This window comes from Taeniopygia guttata, chromosome 9 (genome assembly GCF_048771995.1).
Source record: "Taeniopygia guttata chromosome 9, bTaeGut7.mat, whole genome shotgun sequence".
NCBI lineage: Eukaryota > Metazoa > Chordata > Aves > Passeriformes > Estrildidae > Taeniopygia > Taeniopygia guttata.
Window position 1 is genome coordinate 9,456,245 of NC_133034.1, and position 26,055 is coordinate 9,482,299.

General features: G+C 37.9%; 1 protein-coding gene across 1 annotated transcript in view; it reads right to left on the reverse strand.

The window, feature by feature from the left end:
• Positions 1-26,055, reverse strand: part of CUL3 (cullin 3) — a 55,390-nt gene that overhangs the window by 22,867 nt on the left and 6,468 nt on the right. Inside the window, exons 2-3 of the mRNA XM_030279887.4 lie at positions 13,414-13,611; positions 6,060-6,173 (exon numbers count right to left, since the gene is read on the reverse strand). Coding sequence (XP_030135747.1) covers positions 6,060-6,173; positions 13,414-13,611 — 312 coding nt within the window. The remainder of the gene's footprint in view (positions 1-6,059; positions 6,174-13,413; positions 13,612-26,055) is intronic.

The window sequence follows — 26,055 nt, forward strand, 5'->3', positions numbered from 1 at the left end:
GTAGATATCCTTCCCTCCACCCTCCCTGAATTCACTTTCATTCCACTTGAGCAATATTTCAAAACTTTATTATGTTTCATTATAATCTCTCACCCATGCACCACCTCCTCCCCCAAAAAAAAAAGAAGAGGGAGAGAAGAAAATACTTTTTCCATGTATGTTTAAATTCTACCTCTATATATAATCTCTGTCTGTGGGAAGGATCAAGCTCCTCAACTACCCATTTTTTATAAACCTACATTTAAAAACAAATGCTGATCCTCAAATCAGCATTTTTAAGACTGCATAGGCCAGAATCCATCATACAGATTTGACAGAGAGTGCTAAGTAGACCCCAAGTCTCTTACTGCTACCCAAAGAGATGCCCCAAAAATTGTCTCTCCTTTCCTATTCCTCTCTCCCAACTTAACTCTGAAAAAAAGAATTTATTAATAAAGTCACTAGTGGACAGAAAATACATGTATTTGATTAATAGTCACTGCTGGGTCAGACCATTTAAACCATATAAAGAATAGAAAAAATGTGAGTTTTTACAACCCCTTTCTGAGGTGAACAATCATTATTTTTGTTAATTTCTGTCAGGGCATAATCCATTCCTCTAATATCATAGTTTGGGCAACTACTAAAAATACTGCTTTGCTACCATTTTTAGCATCAGGACAATGACATTAGAAAAAGCTAGGAGTTTTGTACCCACTCACATATCTGACTGGGATGAGGTTTTGTAAGAATGTATATAGCTATAACAAAACAGTAATAATAAAAAACAATCAAATTCTATAAAGAATGATGGTTAATTTATGAAACTGAGTATAAAGATTAGCTTCTCCAGTGGTTCCATCACTACCTTAAGTGCTTTATCACACACAGAATTGAAGAGTAAAGCTACTCAAACACCTGGAAAATGAAGCCATTAAAAGAAAAAATGTTATGCTTCAGACTATGGAAAAAATATTCCAAAATTGCAAGTTTACATAAATTCTGCAATTTCAAAAAACAAGAAGAAACAGACAGCCCAGCATTTAGCACCTGTATTGACACGGCAAAATTTTTCCTATACTAATTATATGCCAGATTGCCACGTGGTGACCAGAGGAAAGCAAAACACTGGGTTCAGCAATTAATGTGTGATTTCCCACTCTCTGCCTTCAGACAGGCAGCCCTGAATTTAAATGAAAAAAACAAGATGGGAACATGTCAGATATGCCTCCTCTGGCTCCTGAAGCAAACTCAGCTGTCTCAAAGCACATTTACTAATTGCTCCATGAAGTCAGTTCAGTTCAGTGATGTGTGCTGGGCTAAATCTTTGGAATAGGTTATTTTTGCTTTTCTGCTTTTAGAAACGGTTGTTTATTTCACTTCCTTATTTACACACATCAAGAACAGAAGTAAATGTGATTCTCAAGTAAGACAAGTTTAAAATACATTGTCAAAGAGATGAAAGAACAAATTAAAATGTAGTGTCTAATACTATAACTTGAAGAGCAAAGAACATAATTATTATTTCCAGAAGATATTCAGGCCTCTGAAGCACAGGCAGCAGGGTATCTAAAAGGATTAAAGCCATGGCCATGACTCATCTGCATAGCTTCTGTTGTGGCAGTGCTGAACACTGCCATTGTGAAAGAGTAACTCCTCTCAGTTTATCAGCAGCCTCTGTAGTAAGCCAGACCTCTAAACAATACCCAAAGCAGAGCAGCAACATTAACATTTCTGATCCTGCTGATTTGCTCACCCTTGGTAACAGATCCTTTGCTGGAAGCTCTCCCAGTCTAAAAAAAGGAAATCACAGAGAGCCCCATTTGGGAACAGGTTTGACTGACAAGGCTACACACTACTGAACAGAAAGCACTTCCCATGGGGAGATGCAGTGGGTACTTAAAGGTAGGAGTGACTTTCAGGAGACAAGGATGGAGTTTCAGACAGCAATTACTGATGAATTACAATCCTGCTTACACTCCAGAATAATTCTGAAATCACCTACTGTAAGGTACCAGTAGCCACATTTTACCCATCTCTGCACGGATGCACCACCTGGATGATGCAGCAGCCTTCATACACCCTTGTGTATACAGCAAGTGTCTTTGATACTAGTTCTGGAAATAAAAACATCATTCCTCCCTATTACCTTGTGTGTAAGCCATGGACAATGAGAGCCATTTGTCAAAACTCACATATCCAACCTGTCAGTGCTGGCCTAAAAAAAAGACACCAGCTTTGTGCAGAGCATTCTGTCCTCTGAGAAATCCACAGCTGCATTTGCAATAGCAATTGTTCACTTCTGACAGTGTGTAACTGGCACTACCCATAGGCCTGTAATGCAGCCAGGGGTGTGACTGCTGCACTTGCATACCTGAAATTGCTTTAAATTTAGCAAGCACAAGTAATAGAGACAACACAGAATCCAGTTTAACCCAGTTTCCATTTGACATTCTAAGAATACACACATTCACACTGCTTGAAGAGCCCAAACAACTCCACCTCCATTGCTCCCATTCCACAGAGCAGCTAAATAAAGCCCACTGCAGGTATGTTTACCTGCACTGCCACTGTGAGGCTGAATTTCAGATATGCCCAAATGGACTTCACTACTTCAATCTTAGTACATGACTTGACTCAAAGATGCTGCTTGGCACATGACTGCTTCAGTGCCTCACTGCTTTTCACAGACAGTGCAATAATTTACAGTGTATTACATCTACTCTGGCACCAATTGCTGCACCCTCAACATGTAAAAAGGAAGAGAGCTCATGCAATATCAAACAAAATCCAGTGGAACTACATAAACTTGAAATTCAGTCAGGGAACCTGGAATGTCTCAAAATAATCAAGACAAACCTTGCACAGTAAGTGCAAAAGGTTGCAAAAACCACATACTACACCTGCAACAAAAATGAAAGCATCAGACTTTTACCAGAGAGCAATTACAAAAGACAAGGTAATACACATTTTTAAAAACATAACTATAAGGCTGACTTGAGAGTCTTGTGGAGGATGTTCTGCATGAACAATGAAATCCTGCCATAACCTCAAACAGCAAGTGTTCTATTCATTAAGCATCATAATGCACAAGCCACTGTACAAAACACATGCCTCCCTAAAAAAGATTTATTTCTATTGATTTTTATTTTAAAAATGGAAAAATTAAACAGAGGAAAGAAATTAAGGTGTTTGTTTTGACTTAAATCATATGGCAGCCAATGGCTGAAACAAAGTTGGAAAACAAATATGGCATTAAAACAGATACAATTTAATTTAAGATGTAAAATCACTAGGCTGAAGCAGGAATTCAAGAGAGCAAGACCAGAATTCAAGAGGGAATTAAATATTTTACTTTCACTGATGTCACAGTGTGGCCTGTTGGGCAATAGGTACATTTCCTGAAACTGATGTGTAATCGAGATGGCCTACAAAACAAGAGAAGGATTGGGTCATGCTTTACTTACAAACATAAGATAATTGCAGATACTCCTCCTGCTAGAACACAAGCATATTAATTTACAATGCCTGGTGACTCAGGTTGTACAGTGTTTGGTGCTTTATTTAGATAAAATAATATAATGTCAGTTAGATTTGCTAAAATAAAAGTGTATAAATTATTTCTGACATAAGCATATCATTATAAACCTACATGTCAGTCACACTCAACATCAGAAAATAAGGACAAATCATAATTTTATAAAATTCTTGAAAATTATTTCTTTGAAAAGCAGTCAGGTCTGATCTTTCACAGGTGCTTTATAATTCTGTGGTACTGGCAGCTTTCCCAAACTTTTTGAATGAGCACATTTTCAAGACTGGGAAGTTTTTTACTCTTAGTCTTTTGTGAATGAAGAAAATTATGTCTGACTCAAGAGGATATCCCAGTGACAAAGGTGAAACTCCAAATCTTTCAAAGCAGTCCTGTTGTAAATCATGATTATTCTTTAATTTGTAATCAAAACATGCATTATTGACAATATGTGCTATGTCCATCCAAGTCAAAGAAGGGAGACTGCCCATTGTATTAGACCTTCACACTAGATAGTTCTATGTAATAAAAATTAAAACTATAAACCCCATATTACATTACAGAGGTTAAAAAAACAAACATCAGTGCCCTTAAGTTTATATAAACATTTTGAAAGAAAATTTTGTACTATTTTTACTACTATACTATAAATATATTTTCTTGTGGAATAGAATTTTTTTTGTTTCTGTGGTATATGGGAAAAAAAACATCTGTGGGAGTCAAATAATTAGTCACAGGGCTCAACTGAACATCCACTTGAAATAATTAGTAACTGTCAAACAGCCCATAGAAGGCTACCTAGTCCAGAGGATTCAAACTGATTTATTATTCTGTTCTCAATCTAAAAGACAGCGATGAAGTTCAATTTACACTTGAAGGAATGCTGAGGATTTCCTCCTCCTGGAACCTTGGTGGAAAAGAGAAGGCTGGCTGGATGTTTGAACAGCACTCTCAGGCTTCAAAACAAAGTCATTGCTCTTCTGACTGCAAAAATTACTCAGGAAACAGCTCTCCTGCTCCCCCAGGAGTGGTAACTGAAGCAGGCAACCCTTCCTCAAAGAGAAAAGGTTCTGGCCTTTAATATACTTGTCAAGCCACTAAAACAAGGAAACCTTATAAGCCAGTTTACTCTGCCACTGTTTGAAAGATTAGAAATTTATTGATTTTAAGAGTAGCAGATAATATTGCATTATCCATTACTTTGGAACATCCAGCACCTCCTGTGCTGCAATAATATATAATATTCGGCTAAAACACAACAGCTACTCCCCTAGAAAGCTCCAGATTCCATCTTCTAGATTTTCTGAAAATTCACCACAGCCTTTGGTAGTTTAATCTAATCATTAAATATTCTTGAATATGCCTAGATGAAGCTAACAGCAATTGATTTGTATTCGTCCTCTTCACAAACCGATTAGGGAGTCCAGGATCTCTCACAGCAAGGACAGTACATCTTCAAAACAATCTGTGCATCTTCCCTTTGGCACACAAAGCATTCAGTGTCACTGATGGCATATTATCCAGCACTCTGTTTTTTGATATGTGGTCTTTTCCCTGCTGAAATAAAACAACTCCTCCAACATGAAGGTCAGTAAATCCATTAAAAATAATTGTTTGTGATTGTGTAGTTACTTCAAATTCTTTAACTTGTAGTAGCTTCTTGACCAAAGAGGACTTCACAGTTAATACAAACATGGTCAATGTCACAGCATGAGATGTTCACAAGACAAGATCTTAACTCCTGTTGTTTACCAAGTAAGAGTACAATTCTAGTTCATCTGCTTTTTGGACCAAAGAAGTCCATTATTGTCTGTCTTTCACTGTCAAGTACTTTGGAGGAAAAAAAAATTACACAGCGTTTCAACACTTCCTTTGGAAGTCAAAACCTTAGACTAGAAGTTAAGCATCTCTTGCATCCTAAAACATCACCAGTACCATGGGAATTTTAATACTGACCAACTACCTAAAGCATACCACATTCCAGACACAAAAATGTTAGGCCCTCTCTCTTAAAAAAAAGGCTTTTCTGTTTGCTAAAGGTGAGAAATGGCAAGCATGCAACCAAAAATCACATTTTAGGTACATTGCTTAATCTTCTGCACAAGTTCTTCTTGAACAGCAAAGGATCCAACTACAATTTAACATTCAAGGACACACACTGTACCTAAATAAAGTTATCCTCTTTGAATCCTAAAGCTTAAAGAACAACCACACTGGAAGTTTCAGGAGGCTTTACACTACAGTGCTTTCCACAGTAAGAAAACACCACTACCTGAACTAACATCTAAAATCTGCCAGAATGGGTCTGACTAGCTTATTTTTTAATAACTGTAAAGTTCAACTATATTTTAGATCAATTTTTCAAGTGATAATGAGATAACCTAAAACATGAATCCAATTACAATTTGTCAAACACCTGTAGCAGTCTTGCATGCACACAGAAAATTGAAAACAAGGAGCAGAGAGTAGTCTTTGGAAGAAGACTGGTAAGCATGGTAAGAGGGCAATTTATTATACTGTGAAATGTGTGAAATAGCAGAATACCCACCATGTACATCAGAATGTCTCTAATCATCACCATTGCTGTTTGATGATCATTCCAGGCTTGGTTTAATGTTTGTAGAAAGTTGTTATTCAAGGAGTTTAATACATCTTCTCGCACCTGAAGCAGAAAAAACAAAAGATATATTGACATAAACTCAAGTCAGTTTCTCCTGCAGCATTTAAATCTTAAACATAACTTCAGCACAGGAATTCTCTTCTCCTCTATAGACCTGAATTGTGCAAACAGGTTCTTGCTTTTCCTGGGTGCTGACTATCCCTACCTGGTATTTCCCTTCTGTGGAAAAATAAGCAGGAAAAATTATGCTAGAAACAAGAGAAACAAAATAAACATGGGTTTTAAATTTCAAAGGAATTCCTGAAGTCTCAAATGTTAAAAATAGTCTTTGACGACTCCTCAGAGCTTTCATTTCCTCTGTTACAGTGTTTCAATTACTGGTAATTTTACTATCACAAGTAATTTCAGAACATTGGGTAGTAGCAGTAAATGTTATAAACAGGAACAAGTACAGGTGAAAATTGGCCATGATGACATTTAGAGACAAGCTGAGATGGCACAAAGATACCGCAAACAACAGTTCTGAAAGGAACCAATTGCTTGGTAAAGCTCAGACTCTTACATTAATACCAACAATAAGACTTCATAGAAAAAGGAAAGTAAACTTTGTTTTTTATGAATGTATTTGCAATTTGCAAGTTAATCTGTCTCATCAAGTTCAGATTTTAAGCCTCTTTGCCACTACTCTCCCTACTAATAAAAAAGCCCATCCAATTTCATATTTTGATTTTTTTCCAGCAGGCATATACCGCAGCACTCAAACTTGAAACTAATGTCAAAGAGAAACCTGCGGGAATGTAAAAAAATTGTTCCCAAGTTAATAAAATGTGGGAATTGACTTTTTACATAACACGCAAGATATATTCTGCCCTCTGTTGTAACCAAACAGAATGATCACATTCACTGATTTGGACTGATACTTGGCGAATAGTGTAAATTTCAGTACAGAGATTCAAACAGCAAAACGAAACACACATGCCAGGCAGCCACAAGCTGCACCAACATCTCATGCAATCACCTGACAGGCTTCATTCTGTCATTCCAATTTGTGAAGCTATTAGGCCAAACCAGGGTAACAGAATCCCATCTGCCACACTACTGCGCACACTCACACACTCAGACGAGCAAACAAGAGACAGAGTGTGGAACATCATCCAACACAATGGTCTCAAGGAGGAAAGGGATGAAGGAGGAAAGGAGAGGAATGAAGGTGCGGGAGAAGGAAGAGGAGAGGGAGGAAGGAGGAGAAAGAGAAGAGAGAGGAAGGAAGAGGGGAATGATGAAGAGGGGAAACTTATCCCAATAATATTCACCTTGTTACTGCATCTAGGCAATATAGATAAGCATAAGTTGTTCAAAGCTTTCTTACATCTTCAAACACGTAAGGCCTCCCCTCCTTGCTTTTGGAAAACATAATATGCAGTTATAAGCATTGCTTAACTGCATCATTCTTTCTGATCATGATCAGCATTTACCCTTTGGTCTCCCAAATGCTCTGTTGTCACCCAGTCCAGGTAGTTTTTAGTCAAAGCATAAATACACACTAAAAACTTCAGCAGACATACTTGTGAAGAATATGCACAATCTCCCAGAACAAGAAAAACAAACATGACTGTGGTTGCTTTCACTTCTTTGGTCAGTATGGAAAAGCTATATAAACATTATTTGGTAGTTCATCCGCATTGATAAAATTTACCAAAACATGATTAGATTATAAGCACAAATCACCAAGGGTATTACTGATCAATTTTATGATACCCTTTACTTTGGACAACACAGAGGCAGTGTGCTCACATCCCACATCCATCACGCTAATCCTGCTGGGCCAGCCAGTGCAAAGTCACACAGAAGGGGGTGGAACCTTGACACCAGGTAACAGCGACAGCAGACACTGGCACATTCTGCAATAGTGGCACCTCTGCTCCATATGGTGTGCCACGTGGATTTCTGGAAGTGGGCTTGAAATTCAGAAATGGGTGCTGTACAGAGCAACCCTGTGAAGCTCCTCAATTACATTCTTCTAGGTTTATTTGAAACTGCAGCAGAGTCTTGGAAAGCCATTCTTTCTGCTGCTACAAAAGCCAACCAAACTACTGCCAAGCAAATGATCAGTTACAGCAACTTTACAGTTAACAAGTGTTCAATACATTTCTTATATGGGCCATTAATTCAGCAATACTACAGGGAAAATGCTGTAATGCACAAAACATCTTAGCCATCAAAGGTGCAGAGTCACTCCACTTTGATCTGAAGTAAAAAAAGTGCATACTCACACTCCTTGAACAAAGAGGAGACACAGCTGATACTCTGCCAATGCCTTAGAAAATTTTAACTCTCAAAGATTTTTATCAGCAGAATGTTACTTTAAATTAGCTGAGCTTGTAGTGATTTCTGTAACAGTATTTGCAATTATGAAGTAAATTGCAGGAAAAGCCAGCTTAAATAGGACTGTCTATATACATATGTACTTGAAAATAAATTAGCAACTTTATAATATATATAAGGTCTTCTTATAGTTACAAGGATGAAATTTTGTGTATAACTTCAGGACCAACTGTATTTTCTACTGGATACAGGTCTTCAGGAAATACAGAAACCTTCCCCCCATAAACATAGTTTATTGGCATAAGCTTTCAATACTTTTAAATAACTCTTGATTACGTGTACATAAAGAAGACTTCTAGCCTACTATTTCTATCTTACAGTGCCTGGCCTGATGCAGCAGCACAAATAGTTCAGTTATATAATTTCCACTACTGTAAGGACAGCCAGAACATCCTGAGGGGAGCAGCAGTACAGAACAGCACTTTCTGAACCAAGGCCTCAAGCTCTCTGAACTTTTATTACAGAGTTGCTTTTAGAAAAATCCGAGTAGTCTAAAAGATAGTATTCTAAAATCTTAGGAGCCCCAAGCAGGTTAATGGATTGACTACTAGAAATGTCTGTTCATCCCTGCAGCTGCTATCCTATCCTACTGCTAAAAGGAAAAAACACCACTGAAGAATACTGGGGATTCTGAACAGTTACGTACTTTCGAGCAATTCCCTCACATCCTTTTGCCCTCCATATAATAGCAGACTTGCTCAAGATCATCTGAAAACATCATTAAGAAAATAAAAAGGCAGATAACACTTCATATATTGCCAGTCAGGCTCATTCTAATGCTCAGGAGGTAATTTGCCTCCTACACAACTTCTCCTGTCATTCCTCCCTGTTTCATTGATGTTATGGAAATAATTTCAAACTCCTTGATGGAGATGACTGTCATCTCTCCCTTTTCTCTGCAACACTAAGACAGCAAATTTTAAAGCCTGCAAAGGACCCAGACATAATTTTCTAAGTCCCAGAGTAGACACACGTCTTTCAGCCTATACCTGCACCAGCATCCCACTCCTGCACTGAGCAGCTCTGTGCCTCCCGACCAAAGGTGCTCTCACTGCCTGTACTGTTACACTGAAATAAAAGGTACTGGACAGAGCCCTGAGGGGCACCACTTGTCACTGATGGCCACTGAGACTCTGGACCATTGACCACAACCAATTGGTGTGACCACCCAACCAGTTTCTTATCCATTTAACTCCACTAATTGAATCAATCTCTTTCCAATTTAGACACAAGAAGGTCACGGGGGACCATGTCAAAACCTTTACAGATGTCCAGAGAAATGACATCTGTAGCTCTTCCCTTGCTCACTGATGTGGTCACTCCTTCATAGAAGGCCACTGGGCTGGCCAGGCAAGACCCACCCTTGGTGAAACTGTGCTGGCTGTCCCAAATCACCTCCCTGTCATTTATGCACCTTAGAATAGCTCCTAGGAGAATCTGCTCCATGATCCTCCCAGACACAGAGGTGAGGCTGACAGGTTGTAATTCCCAGGGTCCTCCTTTCTACACTTCTGAAAAATGGGTACAATGTTTCCCCTTTCCCAGTCACCTGGAACTTCCCCTGGCTGCCAAGACTTCTCAAGTATCATGTCACTACATCAGCCAATTCCTCCAGGACTCTGGGATGCACCTTATTGGGCCCCACTGACTTATGCACAAAAGAAACAATAAAATATTATCCTCTAAACTTTTTACCTTTTTTTAAACTGTAAAGCAAATGATGTTGCCTATAATCAAATGGTTTAGAGAGCTGTTAACTTAGCTTTGTGTGTTTTAAAAACACTTAACATTTGTGTGAAGTAATAACAGACTAGGCTTGTGTGAAGGAAGAGTGTCCACATCAAGCTACATGATTGTCAACGGGCAAGAAAGAGAGAAATTAGTGAAGTATCAGATGCACGGGAATTAAATGCTTGAATTAAGATGAAAGGTTTCAGTACTTTCAAAATTCAACAGTACTTTTAAATAGCTCTACATGTATCATACTTAAATAATGATGTCAATACACAGGTAAAGACAAGTTTTAGCATGCTCTCACACTGTACTAAAAACAAGGTAGCTCAAGAGTGCTGACTTGTCTCAGTGATGCAGAGTACCTGGCTTACTACAGCCTTTATCCCACAGCCAGAACACGGTGATTTACAACTGCAAATCACTGGGGTCTGCAAGTCTAAAACCAAGCATTCTTGATAATGACTTGCTTGCATGCTCCTTGTATTGATCGTATTTGCACCTATTATTTTATTTACAATTAAGCTGTCAAGACAGTGCACTGCACTGTTTTCTTGTTGAGAAGTTAAATAGTTTTCTCATTGGTGTTTGATTGCTAATTAAAATGCTGAATAAGCACAACTTTCACCTGGCAATTAAATTAGCATAAATCATAAATACAGCTCTTATCCATGCCTCACCAAAAATGAAGGCTTGTGCTTTCCAAGCTTTAAAACTACTTGTAAAAACAACTGAACATACACAAAACAACAACATATACAACTGCCTCTACCTAGTCTCTTCATCTATTCTTAATTAACCAGCATGACTGGAATACCACAAGAATGCAACTTTCTCTAAAAAGATAACCTGGAGATGTGGGCAGCAAATGACAGTTATGGTTCAGCAATTATTGCAATTACAAATTTGGGGTAGGCTCCTCAGCAGTGCTCCCTGAACTGAGTATAGTTCTTCTTAAAATCTATTCATCTGTGAAGATTTACATTTTTATTAAAGTTGAAGAATTTAATGAACAGTATTTCAGTTGCCGAAATCCCCCTCTTCTAAATTCTAGCATCCACCAGTAAACCTCTTGGAAAGACAGCAAACATAAAAGATTTTGCTAAAATTTCTATGACAAAATGTGAGCTTAAATAAAACTTCTTTATCCATCTTAAAACAAGTACCAATGGCACAAACAGAAGATGTCATTATAGAACTAATCCTATTCTTGATAAACAATACCCTATTTTTTCCATACTTCCATCTATATACGCCTCAACATAATGTGTCTAAGAAAAGGGCCAAGCAGTAGCTTTTAGCCTCTAGAAGTTTTTCTTATTGTTCAGACATTTTTGGCATAAGTCATTTTTTTTTAGTCTTTTCCTTGGATTATTTTACAGGCTGAATAATTTAGCCTTTTTATAGCAATTAACTACTAAAACTCAGTTAACCTTTTTATTTGAAAAAGCTTTGGTCATCTTTTTTTCATCCACACACACGGATATAATTTGATTAATCACATTATAGATCAGAATACTTGGTCATCAGAGAAGATTTTTTAAAAAAGACCAGATACAGGAATATTAAGTATCAGAAAGGCACTTCTCTTTACTGGTATCTATGCAGACCTCAGCCTCTGCACTGAAAGTACAAACTCAGAATCTTCTGCTCCTTTGTCAGCCTGACACACTCAGCACTTCAGAATAATTAATTCTGCACATGCATGATTTTTAATATGCAAAATAGCTAGGAACTAAAATAAGTGACAGAATACCTAGGAACAAAGATAAAAAAACATCCATCAAATTAAACCAGGATAAACTAAAGCCTAGGAATAATAAAAGTTTAGTGTCACGATTATTAAGTGCACAGACATATACAAGAGCAAGGCAAAAAAAGCCTTAGCCATTTGCCACATTTTATATGAATAGTACAGATTATGAATGCACAGATAATGAAACAAGAAGTTTGAGAGTCACAGATGTGCTACAATTATAGAAAAGAACTGCAAATTATTTAACCACTTCATAAGAGATGTCTCCTCTGGTGCACACAGTAAAATAGCCCCACATTCAAAGCAGTTTTAGACTATACTTATCTGGACCCCACCTTTGAAAACTAGGATTTTACAAAAGAAATAACACATTTCTCTGCCACAGCGGTAACTCCAGTTGGAACACACAAAAAAAGTCTCCAAGCATCCTGCATTATTTAGCCATAAATCTTGCATCCATTGTCTGTAATTCAGCCAGAAGTAATCATCCAAGACACATGATGGTCTCTAACTTTCCTTTTCAGATCTTGTAAAAACAGGACAAATATCTTGATACTCCATCTGAATCCATGGTCAGAATACAGGATGAAAGTGGACACATACCTCTCTGCTATGGATGTTACCATGAGGAGTAAGGCAGGCACCTCCCATAGACTTAGAATCTTATTGCCATGAAAAATTATCCCGAGTCCTAAAAAGTGGCTTCTAACTTTTTCCACTTACATATTTATTAATCAATTCTAAACTTCTCTCAAAGGCTAAAGAAGTGGTTCCAAGGTTTTACACGAGACCCGAAGATGACAGATCTTCAGAAAGTTTCTGCACATCATTTTGACTGACCTACATGGTTTTGCAAAGGCTGACATGGCAGAATGTGAGCTACTCAGGATTTTTGCTATTGCTGAGTTGCTGTTTTAGAACAGTGCCTACCGCCTCTTTAAAGAGCATAATCCCAGCACAACTGTCTCATTAACCTGGGAATTAGCTCATTAGCCTATAGAAAACAAGTTCTTACACTGGTATTTATTTGTTCCACAGCTGAAAAAAACTGACTGGCAAACAAGACAAAATTTGGCCTGAGAAAGTCACAAAATGCCACCAAAAATGACACAGACCTGTAAAAGAATTAACAGCTCTTAAGACTTACTCTTAAAAAAAACATGCTTTCTGTTACACTTTTTCAAGTGCTTCCTATGGTCTGCCTTCCATCAGAAATTTACAATAAACAGTACCTGGAACATGAAATCATTTGAGTTTGATGTTAGCTCTATTGTTAGCTACCATTTTTGAGAGAAGCTACACAACTGCAACACGAGGCAACATAATATGGTTAGATTTTCTGTCATCTAAATAACTGTTCAGAATTCTTTCATATAAGACACTCCTATTTTAATTCACAAATGGACAAACCTTGTTAATTAGATGCTCAGTGACAACTTCTCTTAGTCCAGTGTAGAGTTTTTCGCCATGTTTATGCAAGACCATTGTATAAGCATTTCTATACAGCTCCTCAAAACTGAGACCACTATTGTTCTTACGCTGAATCTCTTGGATTGCATTTTTCAGAAGATCCCAAATGCTGTTCACATATTTCTCATCCATAGTCATCTGTAAAAATAAAACATTATGTTATTATTTTGAATAAAAAAAAATATAGATAATATGAGGTAATTGGTCTGCCCCATCTTGTTGATTCCATTATCACAAGATTTCTCAAAATTTATTAAAAGAAAACCAGTATTTATGAGACTAGTACAGATTTCAAGAATATTTATGAAAATTGTAATTTGCAAAAGTTTAATGCTTTCTTTGTTTCAGAACTGCAAATGCCCAGAATCCAACCCCAGAGCCTTTGGAGGTGGAAAGGCAGGTAATTGTGGACAAAAGTCTCTTCCTCCACAGGTTAACAGTGATAGATGGGTAACTCTCATTCCATATTAACACATTATTTGGCATCTCATAAAATGCTGCAGTACTAATCTGCTTCACCAGACCCCAAATCAACCTGTACAACAAAAGATAATAATGTCTGACACAGATTTAGCAAACTTGGTCATCTGCTTGAGCTAGCTGAGGTACTAATGGCCGAAGAATTACATACCTACAACACTGTACCTACAATTTAAATAACTATAGGTACTACTGAAAACCCCCACAAATGCCCAACACTAACACTTGCATTGAACATATTCCCTTTGAACAGATACGAATAAATACCTTTCTAAATTACATGTACCAAGCACTAAGGATCTGCTTGATCTGTTATTCAGATGCTATAAACCTCAGTAAATACATAGAAAGAAAAAAAGAAGATTCAGAGAAGGAGAAAAACTCTTATAAGAAATAGTCTCAATGCAATAGTAAACTTCTATCTAGCACCTAGTGTGAATCATTGCACACTTGTGCTTTACCAGTGTAATGGTGCTTCAATATATGATGTTTTATAGATAAAGCAGTATCTGGGATTGCAAGTAAGCATAGCAAAAAATATCAGATGCCAGTATTGGTTAAAGTCTGTGATTCAGCCAAGTTTTATCACCCAAATAAAAAAAAAAAAAAAAAACAAACATTTTTAAACTGAACTAATTTTAAAAGCAATGTTTAAAGTTAAGTTTGGTTTAGTTTATACAAAGTCAGGAACAGATTTAGCATTTTATAGCTAAAGAAAAGGCCTGAAGAGAGAAGGGGAAAAAGCTGCTATTCCCAGAATTACTACGGGAAGTGAAAATATCCCAGAGTCTATCAATACTGTCAAAGCAGTCTTGAAAATAGGAACTGAACGTATTAAAAGAGGAAAGAATTATGGTATGACTTTATAGAGGGAAATCATGACCAGTTCTAAACCTCTCCTCCTCCTTCCAACAAAACCCACTAAGTGAATAGAGGAAAGATATGAAGACTAGATTTGACTGCATTTGTAATCAAATGCAATTATTCAGCAGAATCTTTTTACTCCCAAGTATAGTTTTAGAGGTATTTTCAGAATATCATATCAAGTTTTCTAGGCATGATAAACAACAATTACAGCTCACAATGAAGAGAAGCCATTCCCTGCCTTGGAAGGGAATGGGCTACTGAATAAAATGAAAAGAAGACATGTAATTTTCTATCCTGTGCATCTTTTGGAGTTTTGGTTAAATACAAGGATTTTTATTATAAAAATAATCTTGTTGTTACTTTTCCCCCTCCTCTGATACCAGATCCACTTGCGTACTAAACTCTATGTACCCCAAACTTAAGATGTGCCATTACATATCTAAAAGTGAAAACAAAATCACAAACACATTGAAAAATTTTTTGCTCCCTATCTCCTAAATGTAAAGCCCCAAAGTAACAGAGGAATGGTGGATGGAATGTCACAGGTCCCTCCACACTTCCTTATTCTGCTATGCACAGCACTGAAAGGTCAGTAATTTTGTTTTTAATTTGCATTTGCTACATGGTGCTCCTTCAGGGAAGTTATTTTCTACGGCCTTCCTGAACCAGCAATTTCACAAGTACTGATAATGAAGGCAACCATTTAGATTTGCAGACAGCAATCCAAGTAAAAGCTTTTCAGCTTTCCTTTCACAAACCCAAGGTTTTGTTTTCAAAGCAGAGGCTCCCCCTGCTAATTAAAAAACTCTCAGCCAACACAAGCTTTTTATCTCAACTGCAATTTAATTGCACTCTGTATTCTGAGCAAAGGTATGATCTGTATAAACCAGGCAAGTCACTGGGCACCAGACTGCAGAGGTATTACAGTGGTCTCGTTTCTGGGTTGGTCACAGAACATCTCTCTGAATTACATCTAGTAATTCAGATCCCTCCAGCAAAAAGCTAAAAGAAAACTCTGAATTCTTGTACTTTTAATCCAAATGCTATAAAAAAGAAGGAATGATTGCAATAATATTTGCTCCGAAGTCCCTGAATACAAACAAGAACACAGAGCTTTTTGCCACTTAACAATTGACACACCATGAGCTACTCTGACAGCACAAGAAAGGTTGATAGAAGGTAATTTTAATGAGTACATATCGCCATGACATAAATATTTGAAAAAGTACTATGAAATTATCTTATTACCGTTTAGGATTAAGCATTAAAAAGTCTGTTTTTCAGTGCAGCTTCTTATTCTGTTTCTGACTGAGACGAACATCAGTGAGGTTTTATGGGAACAGGTTTGCTCAAGTTCTAGAATATCCCATTAGAAGAGCACTGTCTTCCAAAAAGATCTAGCACAGCTAACTTGTTTGCAGCAGTGTTTTCTAACAAAGCAAAGACTCCTAATACTTTAAATAATTCCATTCTATTTGGCAGCAAGTCACTGCAGTAAAGTTTGAGCAAAAATGTATTATTTTGTTCCTGCTGCTGAAAAGTTGATTAGCATTTGAGCAGAAGAGATCTCCCTGTATTCTCCAGGGTATGTAAGAATTACCATATATTCTTGGATTATTTAACTCACAGGTTCATGTCTTCTCATCCCAGTCCTTAAGTCAGGCTTGCAGGCAGATTTAAAATCCAAACAAAAAAACAGTAAGCCAGTTGTTGATGCTACTAGAACACTGGCATTTTTCAGAATTCTTTACGAAAGCATCTCTGACAGCACAACTGCAATCCTAATCCCCCAGTCTGACCCACCAATGAAGATTTATGCAACTCTCTAGATCCCTAGCAACAAAGTCTGTAAGTGATCCTCTTCCACAAATACAGGATCAGAGCCAAGATGTTTTTTCCAGATTTCTTCTAATGGTTATATTTTAGAACTAAAATCCACAGTTAGAATACAGTTGCCTTGCTTGTGTCTTTGTATTCTCGCAGATTTAAGCAGAACGCTGATTGCTGCTTCTGCTGGTCCTTGAAAAAAAACCACACAGGTTTGGAAAGGTTTTCAGAAGTGAAATCCCAGTAATTTCAGTAGTGTCTACACCCAGATTCACCAAGATAGCAAGAAGCCAGTGTCCAAGCAGAGGAAACGTGTTAATGTACTCACACTTATCTGAACATTACCTTTCTTGGGGAATGGGAAAGCGACCAAGTCTGTCATTGGCAGGAGAGAGAGCTGTTTATAAGAAGCCACTGGTTGGAAAACTTCCACACACTGCTGCCCAAAAGCTAATGATTCAAAGATGCAACTCGAGCACAAACATCTGAACTCAGAGTGTAGCACAAGTACATCTTGAGGAAATTAGACTAAAATATCAGTGTACATGAAAGTACAGTCATTTCACAAAAAAGAGACTACAAAGGACTCAAAAGGTCCTTTATTCTGCAGTGCAGGACCAGATACACTCAAGCCCCTTCCTTTAACAATGTCTGTCTACCCTATTAAAATCATCAAGTCAAATAAACAATCACTGTCAGCAATCTATTACTGTTATCATCTGTAAAGCAGGTAAATCTGGCAACAGTCCTGAAGAGACTTCTTAGCTTCTCCCTCCTCAAAGCTTACAGGCACAACCTCTTTCAAATAACCTACCACAGAATTCAATCAGAACAAGCAAAGAACTCAATTCTCATTATTTTCTCATCAACATGTAACTTCATACAAAATGTTATCAGCCCCCTTCTAGATATGCAGTTGAAAGAGAAGTGCAATATCCTTCTCTAGGGGGAAGGAACAACCCCATGGAATAATGCCTGCCGGGGAGCATGGCTGGAAATCACACTGGGCAGAAAAGTACCCAAGGCTCTTATGGACATCAAGTTGATGACAAACCAATGGGTCCTTGAGGCAAGGAAGATTAATGGTATCCTAGGCTGCATATGGAAAAGTTGTCAGCAGGCCAAGGGCTCTACTCAGTACTGGAAAGCCACACATAGAGCACAGTGCCCAGTTCTGGGTTCCCCAGTATAAGAGAGACACAAACACACTGGAGACAGTCCAGTGAAGAGCCACTAACAACCCCCTGGAGCATCTCTCATAGGAAGGACAGAGTCAGCCTCTAGAGACAGCCTAGAGAAACCCTGAAGAGATCAAATCAGTACATGTAAAATCCAAAGGGAGGGTGTACTGAAGAGGGAACCAGCCTCTGCAGTGGTGCAAGTGACAACAGCAGATACAGCAGGCACAAACACAGGAGATTCCTTGTGATAATCATGAAAATTTTTTTCTTGTGTGGGTGACCAAGTGCTGGCATGGGTTGCCCAGAGAGGCTGTGGAGTTCTCCATCCTTAGAGACACTCAGAAGCCATCTGGATACAGTCCTGAGCAATCAGATCTAGGTGACCCTGAGCAGTGGGGCAGGACAAGATGACTCCTCAAAGTGCCTTCCAACTTTAACCCCTGGGTGATCTGGTGATACACATTACAGCTGTAGGCTGAGGAAGCTGGAAAACCAGGGCTCCCTGGGGACACATGACTGCCTGTACCAGTCTTCCAATGGAAATGCATTGTATGGTAACAAGGGTGAGCAACACAATACTTGTGGTCTCCAGTGGAACCCGGTGTTTGCTCCCTAGCTTCTACCAATGACAGTCAAAAAAACAACACTAAAACTCCCAGATTCAGGAACTTCCAACACACCTGTTGCTGGAAATCCATATTACTTTGCAGAGAAATAAATGTTTTGGGGTATAATTTCCATTCTCTTTACTTTAACTTCAACAACAGTTTCCTCTGAATGCAACTTCATTCCATATTCGTAATTTTTTTCCTTGTCATCATTTTGCCCTTTACACTACACAGCTATACTAACTTAAAACCGCTCACTCTTCTTATATAACCATGCTTGAAATGCTGTGAATTGCAAGGAAAAATTACAGAAGTAAACTGCTAGGAGCCTTCTTAAATCTTGATAGTTTATACCAGCTTTAAGTAGTTATTGAGTCACATTAACAAGAGGGGTTTAAGAAAGAAGTGAGGAAGAGGTAAACAGATGTCCTACAGAGTGTCAGCAGGAGGATCCCCAGAAGCCCACCAGCAGCAACAGGAGATACACAAACCAGTACTCCCAAGATCAGTGACCAGACACAGCTTCTCATCCTTCACGCAGAAGAAATTTCTAGACAAGTTCTAGAAGTCCACACAAAGATCTCAGACCAAAATTGTTAAATCTCAGAAGTTTTGATAGACTGTCAACACATTTGTGGGACATTTTTACTCTGAAAAAATGTCACAAACACTGCTGCTCAGTTTTTCTACAGCATAGCTGAAGAGTGTTTACCACAATTCTACACATTAGCAGGTGAAACAAGTCAGTCTGTAAGTGATTACTGCAAACAAGGCTTCTCAAAGCTTTCAAAAAAAGCAACCATCTGCCTCATTCCTTCCCATGACATTCTTCATGTGTCTAATACCAGAGAGCACTGGGACAAGAACCAACTGGAATTACAGAATACAGGTGTTTATGCTCTCTACCTTGAAGGAAGTGAGAGAAGTGAGTGGATACCAAGACTTAAAGTTAGTTAGCAGTGCTGGGAGTAACATTTGCACCTAATAATTTCCACCTATTCTCACTCCCCCATTTCCTATCCCTCCACAGAAAAAATGAGAAGGGTCCAACTCCTGTTATCTAAAAGTGCCACCACAGGGGCACAGTCCTTGAGGCAAAGGAGACTGTCACCAACACTGTTCCCTTCCACTGCAAGACAGGGCATTCATCAAGATGGAATTAAATAGTCTGTGACACAGTAACTCAGTATCCTGAGCCTGTACCCTTCATTCTGGGTGCAGTTTAGCTGAGGTTATCCAGAAAAGGGCAAGTGCAGAACATTTCCTGCCTTAGAACCTAATAACTATTTGAATTTTTATAAACCCTTTGAATACTGTTAATTTAAAAGGCAAGAATTTACAATGACAGAAATACATTGTCTAGCATTTGCTCCAAGAATATCTCTGAAAAATGGCATATTAAGATATGGAACTACATTTTTCTTCAACTATAAGATAAAATGTACTCCTATTAATGTCAAACGGAGAACTCAATGTCAACACTTTTCTGAGTTCTTAAGTAAGTTTTCCTCACTATGTAACAATGAGTATATCTGGAACAGGATGCATGGGCTACACACACTCTCCCACAAATAAAAACAACTTATCTCTGAACAACCAAAACCACCACAAACAAAGTTCCACGAAGTTCCTCAACTGTGTTACCTGAACAGGTTGACTGTGACACACCAAAAACATAACTGAAGGCCAAGAGAAGGGGCATGAAGAAAGTAAGGTGCACCCTGTCTCACTGCTCTTCTCCTGTATCTGGGCTCTTAATCTCAGGATATCTGTCAAGAGTCACAGGGAAGTCATAGAAATATTCTATCAAAACTATCCTAATAAGTAGGACACGTTTTGCTCCTAGGTGACCTTTAACAACAATTGAAGATGACAATACAACATTATACACATCTCCTGAGGAGTGTCAGGAAATGCCTATTACAGTATTATACTCCCTCAGAGGGTGTGTGTGGTGAGGGGGAATCAATGCCTGTAACTTGCTTATGACATCTGCCAGCTGTCATTTAGAAGATTAAATACTGACACAATTTTTAATACCTGTGTTTTGTTCTTCACTCTTCCTGTGGTATGCAAGTATTGCCACTGTTTGGGTGGGCAAACCCTACACTAAACTTCTCCAGATTCCTCCTTCAAGGAATATCCACAGCCTGCACCATGTCCCATTCCAGGCTCAGCAGATGACCTGAGGAACCAGTGCTGAAAGAAATACTCTAAAGGCCAAGGGAACAATCAACTCTACTGTCAGCCTCAGAAAGGCTTGAGCCTCTGCAGGCAGGGCTCCACGACAATACTCCATCAGTAACAGAAATCCAGGAATTGCAAAATCCACCTCTCCTTCCCAGGCTTAACTCAGCAGAAGCAAGCAGAACCTGCAATGAAATCAAAGAGGAATCCTCCTTCTCAACTGAAACATCCAAGAACTGCAGTATTTTAGATGAAACCCTTTCCTTCTCCACTTGGCTTGAATGGGTTCTGCAGCACTGAAAAGCTGTTCTGCCAGTATGGAGCAGCCTAAAAAGTGATGGCTCCTTAAAAGCAGGAGTCACTCCTGCACCATGATTGGCAGATTTGGTTTACCTCCAAGGCATTGTCTCAGAGCTAGTCTCACAAAACTTGTGCTGCTCTGGAGTAGGAGCTTGAAGAGGAAGGCAGGTTGGCTGGCTGGTTATGAACTTTACAGCAAAATGCAGTATGCTCCAGGAACTTCCTTTTCTAGTAAATCTAAGGAAAAATTATTTGTTTCTTCTCTCGAAATGTAACACTTGCTTGCATTATAGCTAGGCCTGATAGGAGTTTCACTACACAACAGCAAAATTTAACAGCCGATATGAAAAGTTTAAAACAAATCTTTACTAGAACATGTAATGCTGCATCAACAGTTTTGACAAGTTTAGACAACTGAACAAAACTGAGGATCAGCTACTCATTTATCTGTCATATTTTAGGAACTAATTCAGAAGGATGAGACTTATCTTGAGCTACCAACATACCTCTCTTATTCTAGATTTCAACTTCCATTTAATACAGTTTCTTTGTTTTTCCCAAATGACCTTCCTCTTCTTTAGTCCTGCAAATCTATGGAACACAAAATGCTGAAGGGGTGAAAATTGAGAAAAAACTGCAAACTCCTCCCAAACACCTGCTTCATCTGAACTAAGACTATGAACTATGTAATTCTGAGCAGCCATCACTTACCAGATAATCATACAGTTTTTGTTTCATTTCTTTCAAAAATGCAAAAAACAGAGACATTCTGAAGAGGCAAACAAATAAACTGAAACATGAAGTTACACAGTGGTGATTCTGTGAACAAAGATAATTTTATTCTTACAGATCTTTGCACACTTTCCCAACAGTATCCAATACTAGTAGGCAACTACATACTGTTATACTGCCCAAAAATAAACTTATGGGTTTACGTTGCAATTTATTATGTTCAACTTATAAAAGGCACCTTCAGTCACTCTATTAATACAGATAAAAAAGAACTCTTGCTAATACAGACAAAAGCAGAGTACTGCTTGTCTGAGTGGGCCAATGAAAAATGAATGCTGGCTCACCAGCCTCATTTTTCATTCACTTATTGGTATATATATGGATTCACCCAGAGCAGTCTTCAAGGCTCTCTCTAAAATCTCTATCAGTAGGCTAAGTAACAACAGGGGATAAAGTTGGTAACATCTTCATCTGTGATCATATAAACAAAACTCTGTCTCTTCCTCACTCATCTTCCTTGCTACTTATTTCCCAAAAGACCCAAATTGCTTGAAATAAACATATGCTTTATTCAGCAAGGATTAATGGATGTTGTCCTCCAAAAGGGCTGGATACAGAGGAAAAGCAAAGAAAACACACCAAAATAAACTTCTTTTCAACATAAACTAAGGTGCTACTATTTACACTAAACCACTTATTCTACCAGTTGCATGCTTTGCCAAAAGAAGACAACAGAATAATATTTAACTAAAATACAGAAATCCAAGTTTTTAAAGAACATCTTTTTCCCCACCATGTGCAGACAAATCTAAATGCCTTTCAAATATCAAAAGGCATTCTCTGTGAATGAGTACATCTCCCCTACCATGATGCAAGCTTCTGCCCACCTGATATTACATTATGAAACTTGTTTTTTAGAAAGTTGTATTTAAAAGAAAATAATTAATTGGTTTTGTACAAGCCTCTAGAAGAATTGCTAAGAGGCAAAATCTAGGAAGTTCTAGCTCAAAGGATAGCTGTCACTGATACAGAATGGAAGTGCTTGAACAGCCAAAAGAGTGATATTATTAACCAAGGCTCCTTTCAAAAACATTCAGTGACATTTCTACAGTGCTCATTACTACAGCACCTGAAAACAGAGGAGGACTATAAAACACCTGCAATGAAAATATTGTTTTCCCAAGAGCACTTCAGACTAACACGGGTAAAGGAGAGCTGTCTATACTGCTGTACATACACTCTCCATATATACTATATACTGCTATATATTATCTATACTCTCACTTCCCTGCAAATTCAGAGCTGAAGTCCAGATCTAAGTCACAGTTCAGAAAGTCTGATCTTTCACTTTTAGCTTTGGAAATTAGCAGAATCACTTTCAGACCTAAAGTAAGTTTTGGACTTATTCTAGCAGATGTACTGTCACTTATGGTGCAAATAACACTCAGGAAAAAAGAGAGTGTATTCTGTCAAGATTGCTTAACTCAATAAAAACCCATTCTGAATGAAACAGAGGAAGAAATATAAGTATTTGATGCTAAAGATCTATCTACTTCCTCTGTCCTACCCAAAAGAATAAAAACTATTATCAGTATTTTGAAAACTAATGAGAAGTTTATAGTCCTCCTGACTCACTTCTGAAGTAGCAATCCCAAAACAACACTCCTCAAACTAAAGCTATGGAAAAGGAGGAACAGGAGGAAATATGTTCCTGAAAGAAATACAATAGCTTTGTTTCTATGCTAAACAAAGTTGGTGTTAAAAGAAAATATTTGAACCTCATTAGAACAGCAGAATATGGAACAAAGAAAATCTGGATTTCTGGGAATTAATAATCCCTCTCACTTGTCAGCAGGATCCTGGAAGTCTATAAGGTGTAGGGAAGGACAAGTACAGCTCAGCTGTGTGTCTGTGGCTGTCAAACGGGCTCTTGGCAAGTAAAACAGTGCAAACAGTGGCACAAAATTTTATTAATTACTGGGCATGGCTTTTCCCATTTACAAATGGGGCCAAATCCTAAAAATTTCATTCAAGCCATTTAGCATTCCACTGCAATAAAAGCTTGTAAGAGCCAAGGACAAACTTTTCAAAACCTGAAGACTGTGTGACTGTGAGCAAACTACACAAATTATACTTGCCTGCACATTTCCTCAAAGCTGCTTACTTGGGATAAGGGGCCATGTGCAGGCTCTTAAACTGCAGGACAAGGAAGGTGTCTCCTTCCTGGAGCTACTTCCAATTTACTAAAGACTTGAAAGCAGAAAGGGAAGGTGTTTGCTTACATATAACCTAGCAAGATTTACTAGCAAAGACTGAAGATAACTGGAAGTACTAAATTTCAGTGGGATTTAGGCCCCTGACTCTCTTCATTTCCTTTTACAACAGTGGGAGCTCAGCAGTGCAGGTGATGAGCAGCAGGTTGTCCTCAGTGCCATACCTGACAACAGGTCACTGTCAGCAGAAGCAGCAACAATATACCCCAGACTGCTCAGATCATTCCTAACTTTAAATTAATAGAAATACTGTTTTTAACCCACTCAGAACAGACTAAAACTTTGATTCAGTATGTGATCATATGTCCATTTATTTTTTAGACCATTACCCAACAAACATTACAAAGTAGAAATAAAAAATCTTAATTTAATAAGGGATTAAGTTAGCTTTTTTTTTTGGCAAATCTTTTGTACTGGTGACTTCTACAATATTAACATTATAATAATCTTAAAAAATTAACAGAGATGCTGCATGCCTCAATCCCAGTTAAGAAGTGTCAAAGGAAAGAGCAATGCTGTTCTGCACATCCACACTTTCTGTGGAAGTATCCTCAGGGGTATCATCTCTCCAAGTGAGAAAATCTATTAGTTCATTAACTTTCCAGCTTTGATGACCTGAATTCAGAAAGATTCCCTGAACCACAAATAGCCCATTCCTTGCCTATTCAACATTGAAGGCAAATCCCACAGGAATTGTTTCTGGCTTTTTTCAATTAACCTACAAGAAGCTCAGTATTTTACAATTGTCCAAAAATCAACACTATGTAAAGAGGAAATCTGTGAAATACACACCAGCTTATACAGATTGCAGACACATTTCCTGTAGTCATTTCAAAACAAGGAACACAATGAATGATGAGGGGGATGAAGGAAGAAAGGGAGATGATGGGGCTGAAGGGCCTTGAGAGGTTTTGGGGGCTTGATGAAAACTCCTCCTCCATAATAATAGCAGCAGAACAATTTGAGAACTTGCACAGGAATAGAACGATAAAATTTTATAGTAAACAAAAGCCAACACAGGATGAGTCTTTTACCCCCCCCCAGAGCTTACTTCAGGTAGAAGGAAGACACAATAAATCTCTTACAAATTTACAGATAATCAATACCACTGTGTCCTGCTAATAACCTCTCTCTGGGGCATTTTTGTACCACACAGTGCAAACACCATGATCAGACGCACAGATCAGCAGTGCCTGCAAGACTTAAGAGTAACACTGAAATGAGTGCAATAGAAAAAAATTCACAGCCATGCAGAAAATTAAATCCATGTGTGTAATATAAAAAAACAGGTCCACTCAGATGCCATCAACACTTTATAAACAAAACTAGTGTGGAAGTAAAATATTTATTTCAACAAAGATTCTTCACTTACAAAATGTAAGAAAAAGACATGCACAGCCTATGCTCAGACCACATGAAGTCTAAGAAATTAATGTTATGAATTTATTATACAAGCTTGTCCAATTTTATATCATTCACATGTATAATTTATTTTCTTATGTTTATTCTCATTAGCATTAAACAAAAATGGGTTTTTCCACAAATGAACCTTATTCAGAACCATAAACCAATAAAGCAAGTTATCTGCTCACATTTTGCACAGTATTATACCTTATTTAAACTACAAGCAAGACAGTTTCAGCCCTCAAACACTGATTTTATACACAGCTAATTAAAGAACTGAGGCCGCTCCACTGCAAACACCATCTACACATAAGTGTTTATTATGGTTTTGCTCTCCTTGCAGTACTCATGTATTAAGTGCACTTTTTACCTTTCCTAAAATATTGAAGTCAATATGGAAGTTCTTTGTTAAGCCATCTAACAATATTTACTTATGCTGAGATGCCAATACTTGCACTTTCAGAAAAGAAACATCAGTAATTTAAAAATTCTACTGGCTTTAACTGACCTTCAGTAAAAGAAAATAATCATGTGACTGAAAGTATGCCTGGCTGTGCTGGAGTTTTCTACAATGCTACTTTCCTGCTCTGTGTTTCCACAAAACCTGACTCAGAATGAAAAGCATGACCTTACTTCTCAAGAGCTGCTTTTCCACTTGTACAGCTACTAGAAATCAGAGATAAGATCCAGTGAGCATATGTACAAGGTCAAGAACCCATTACA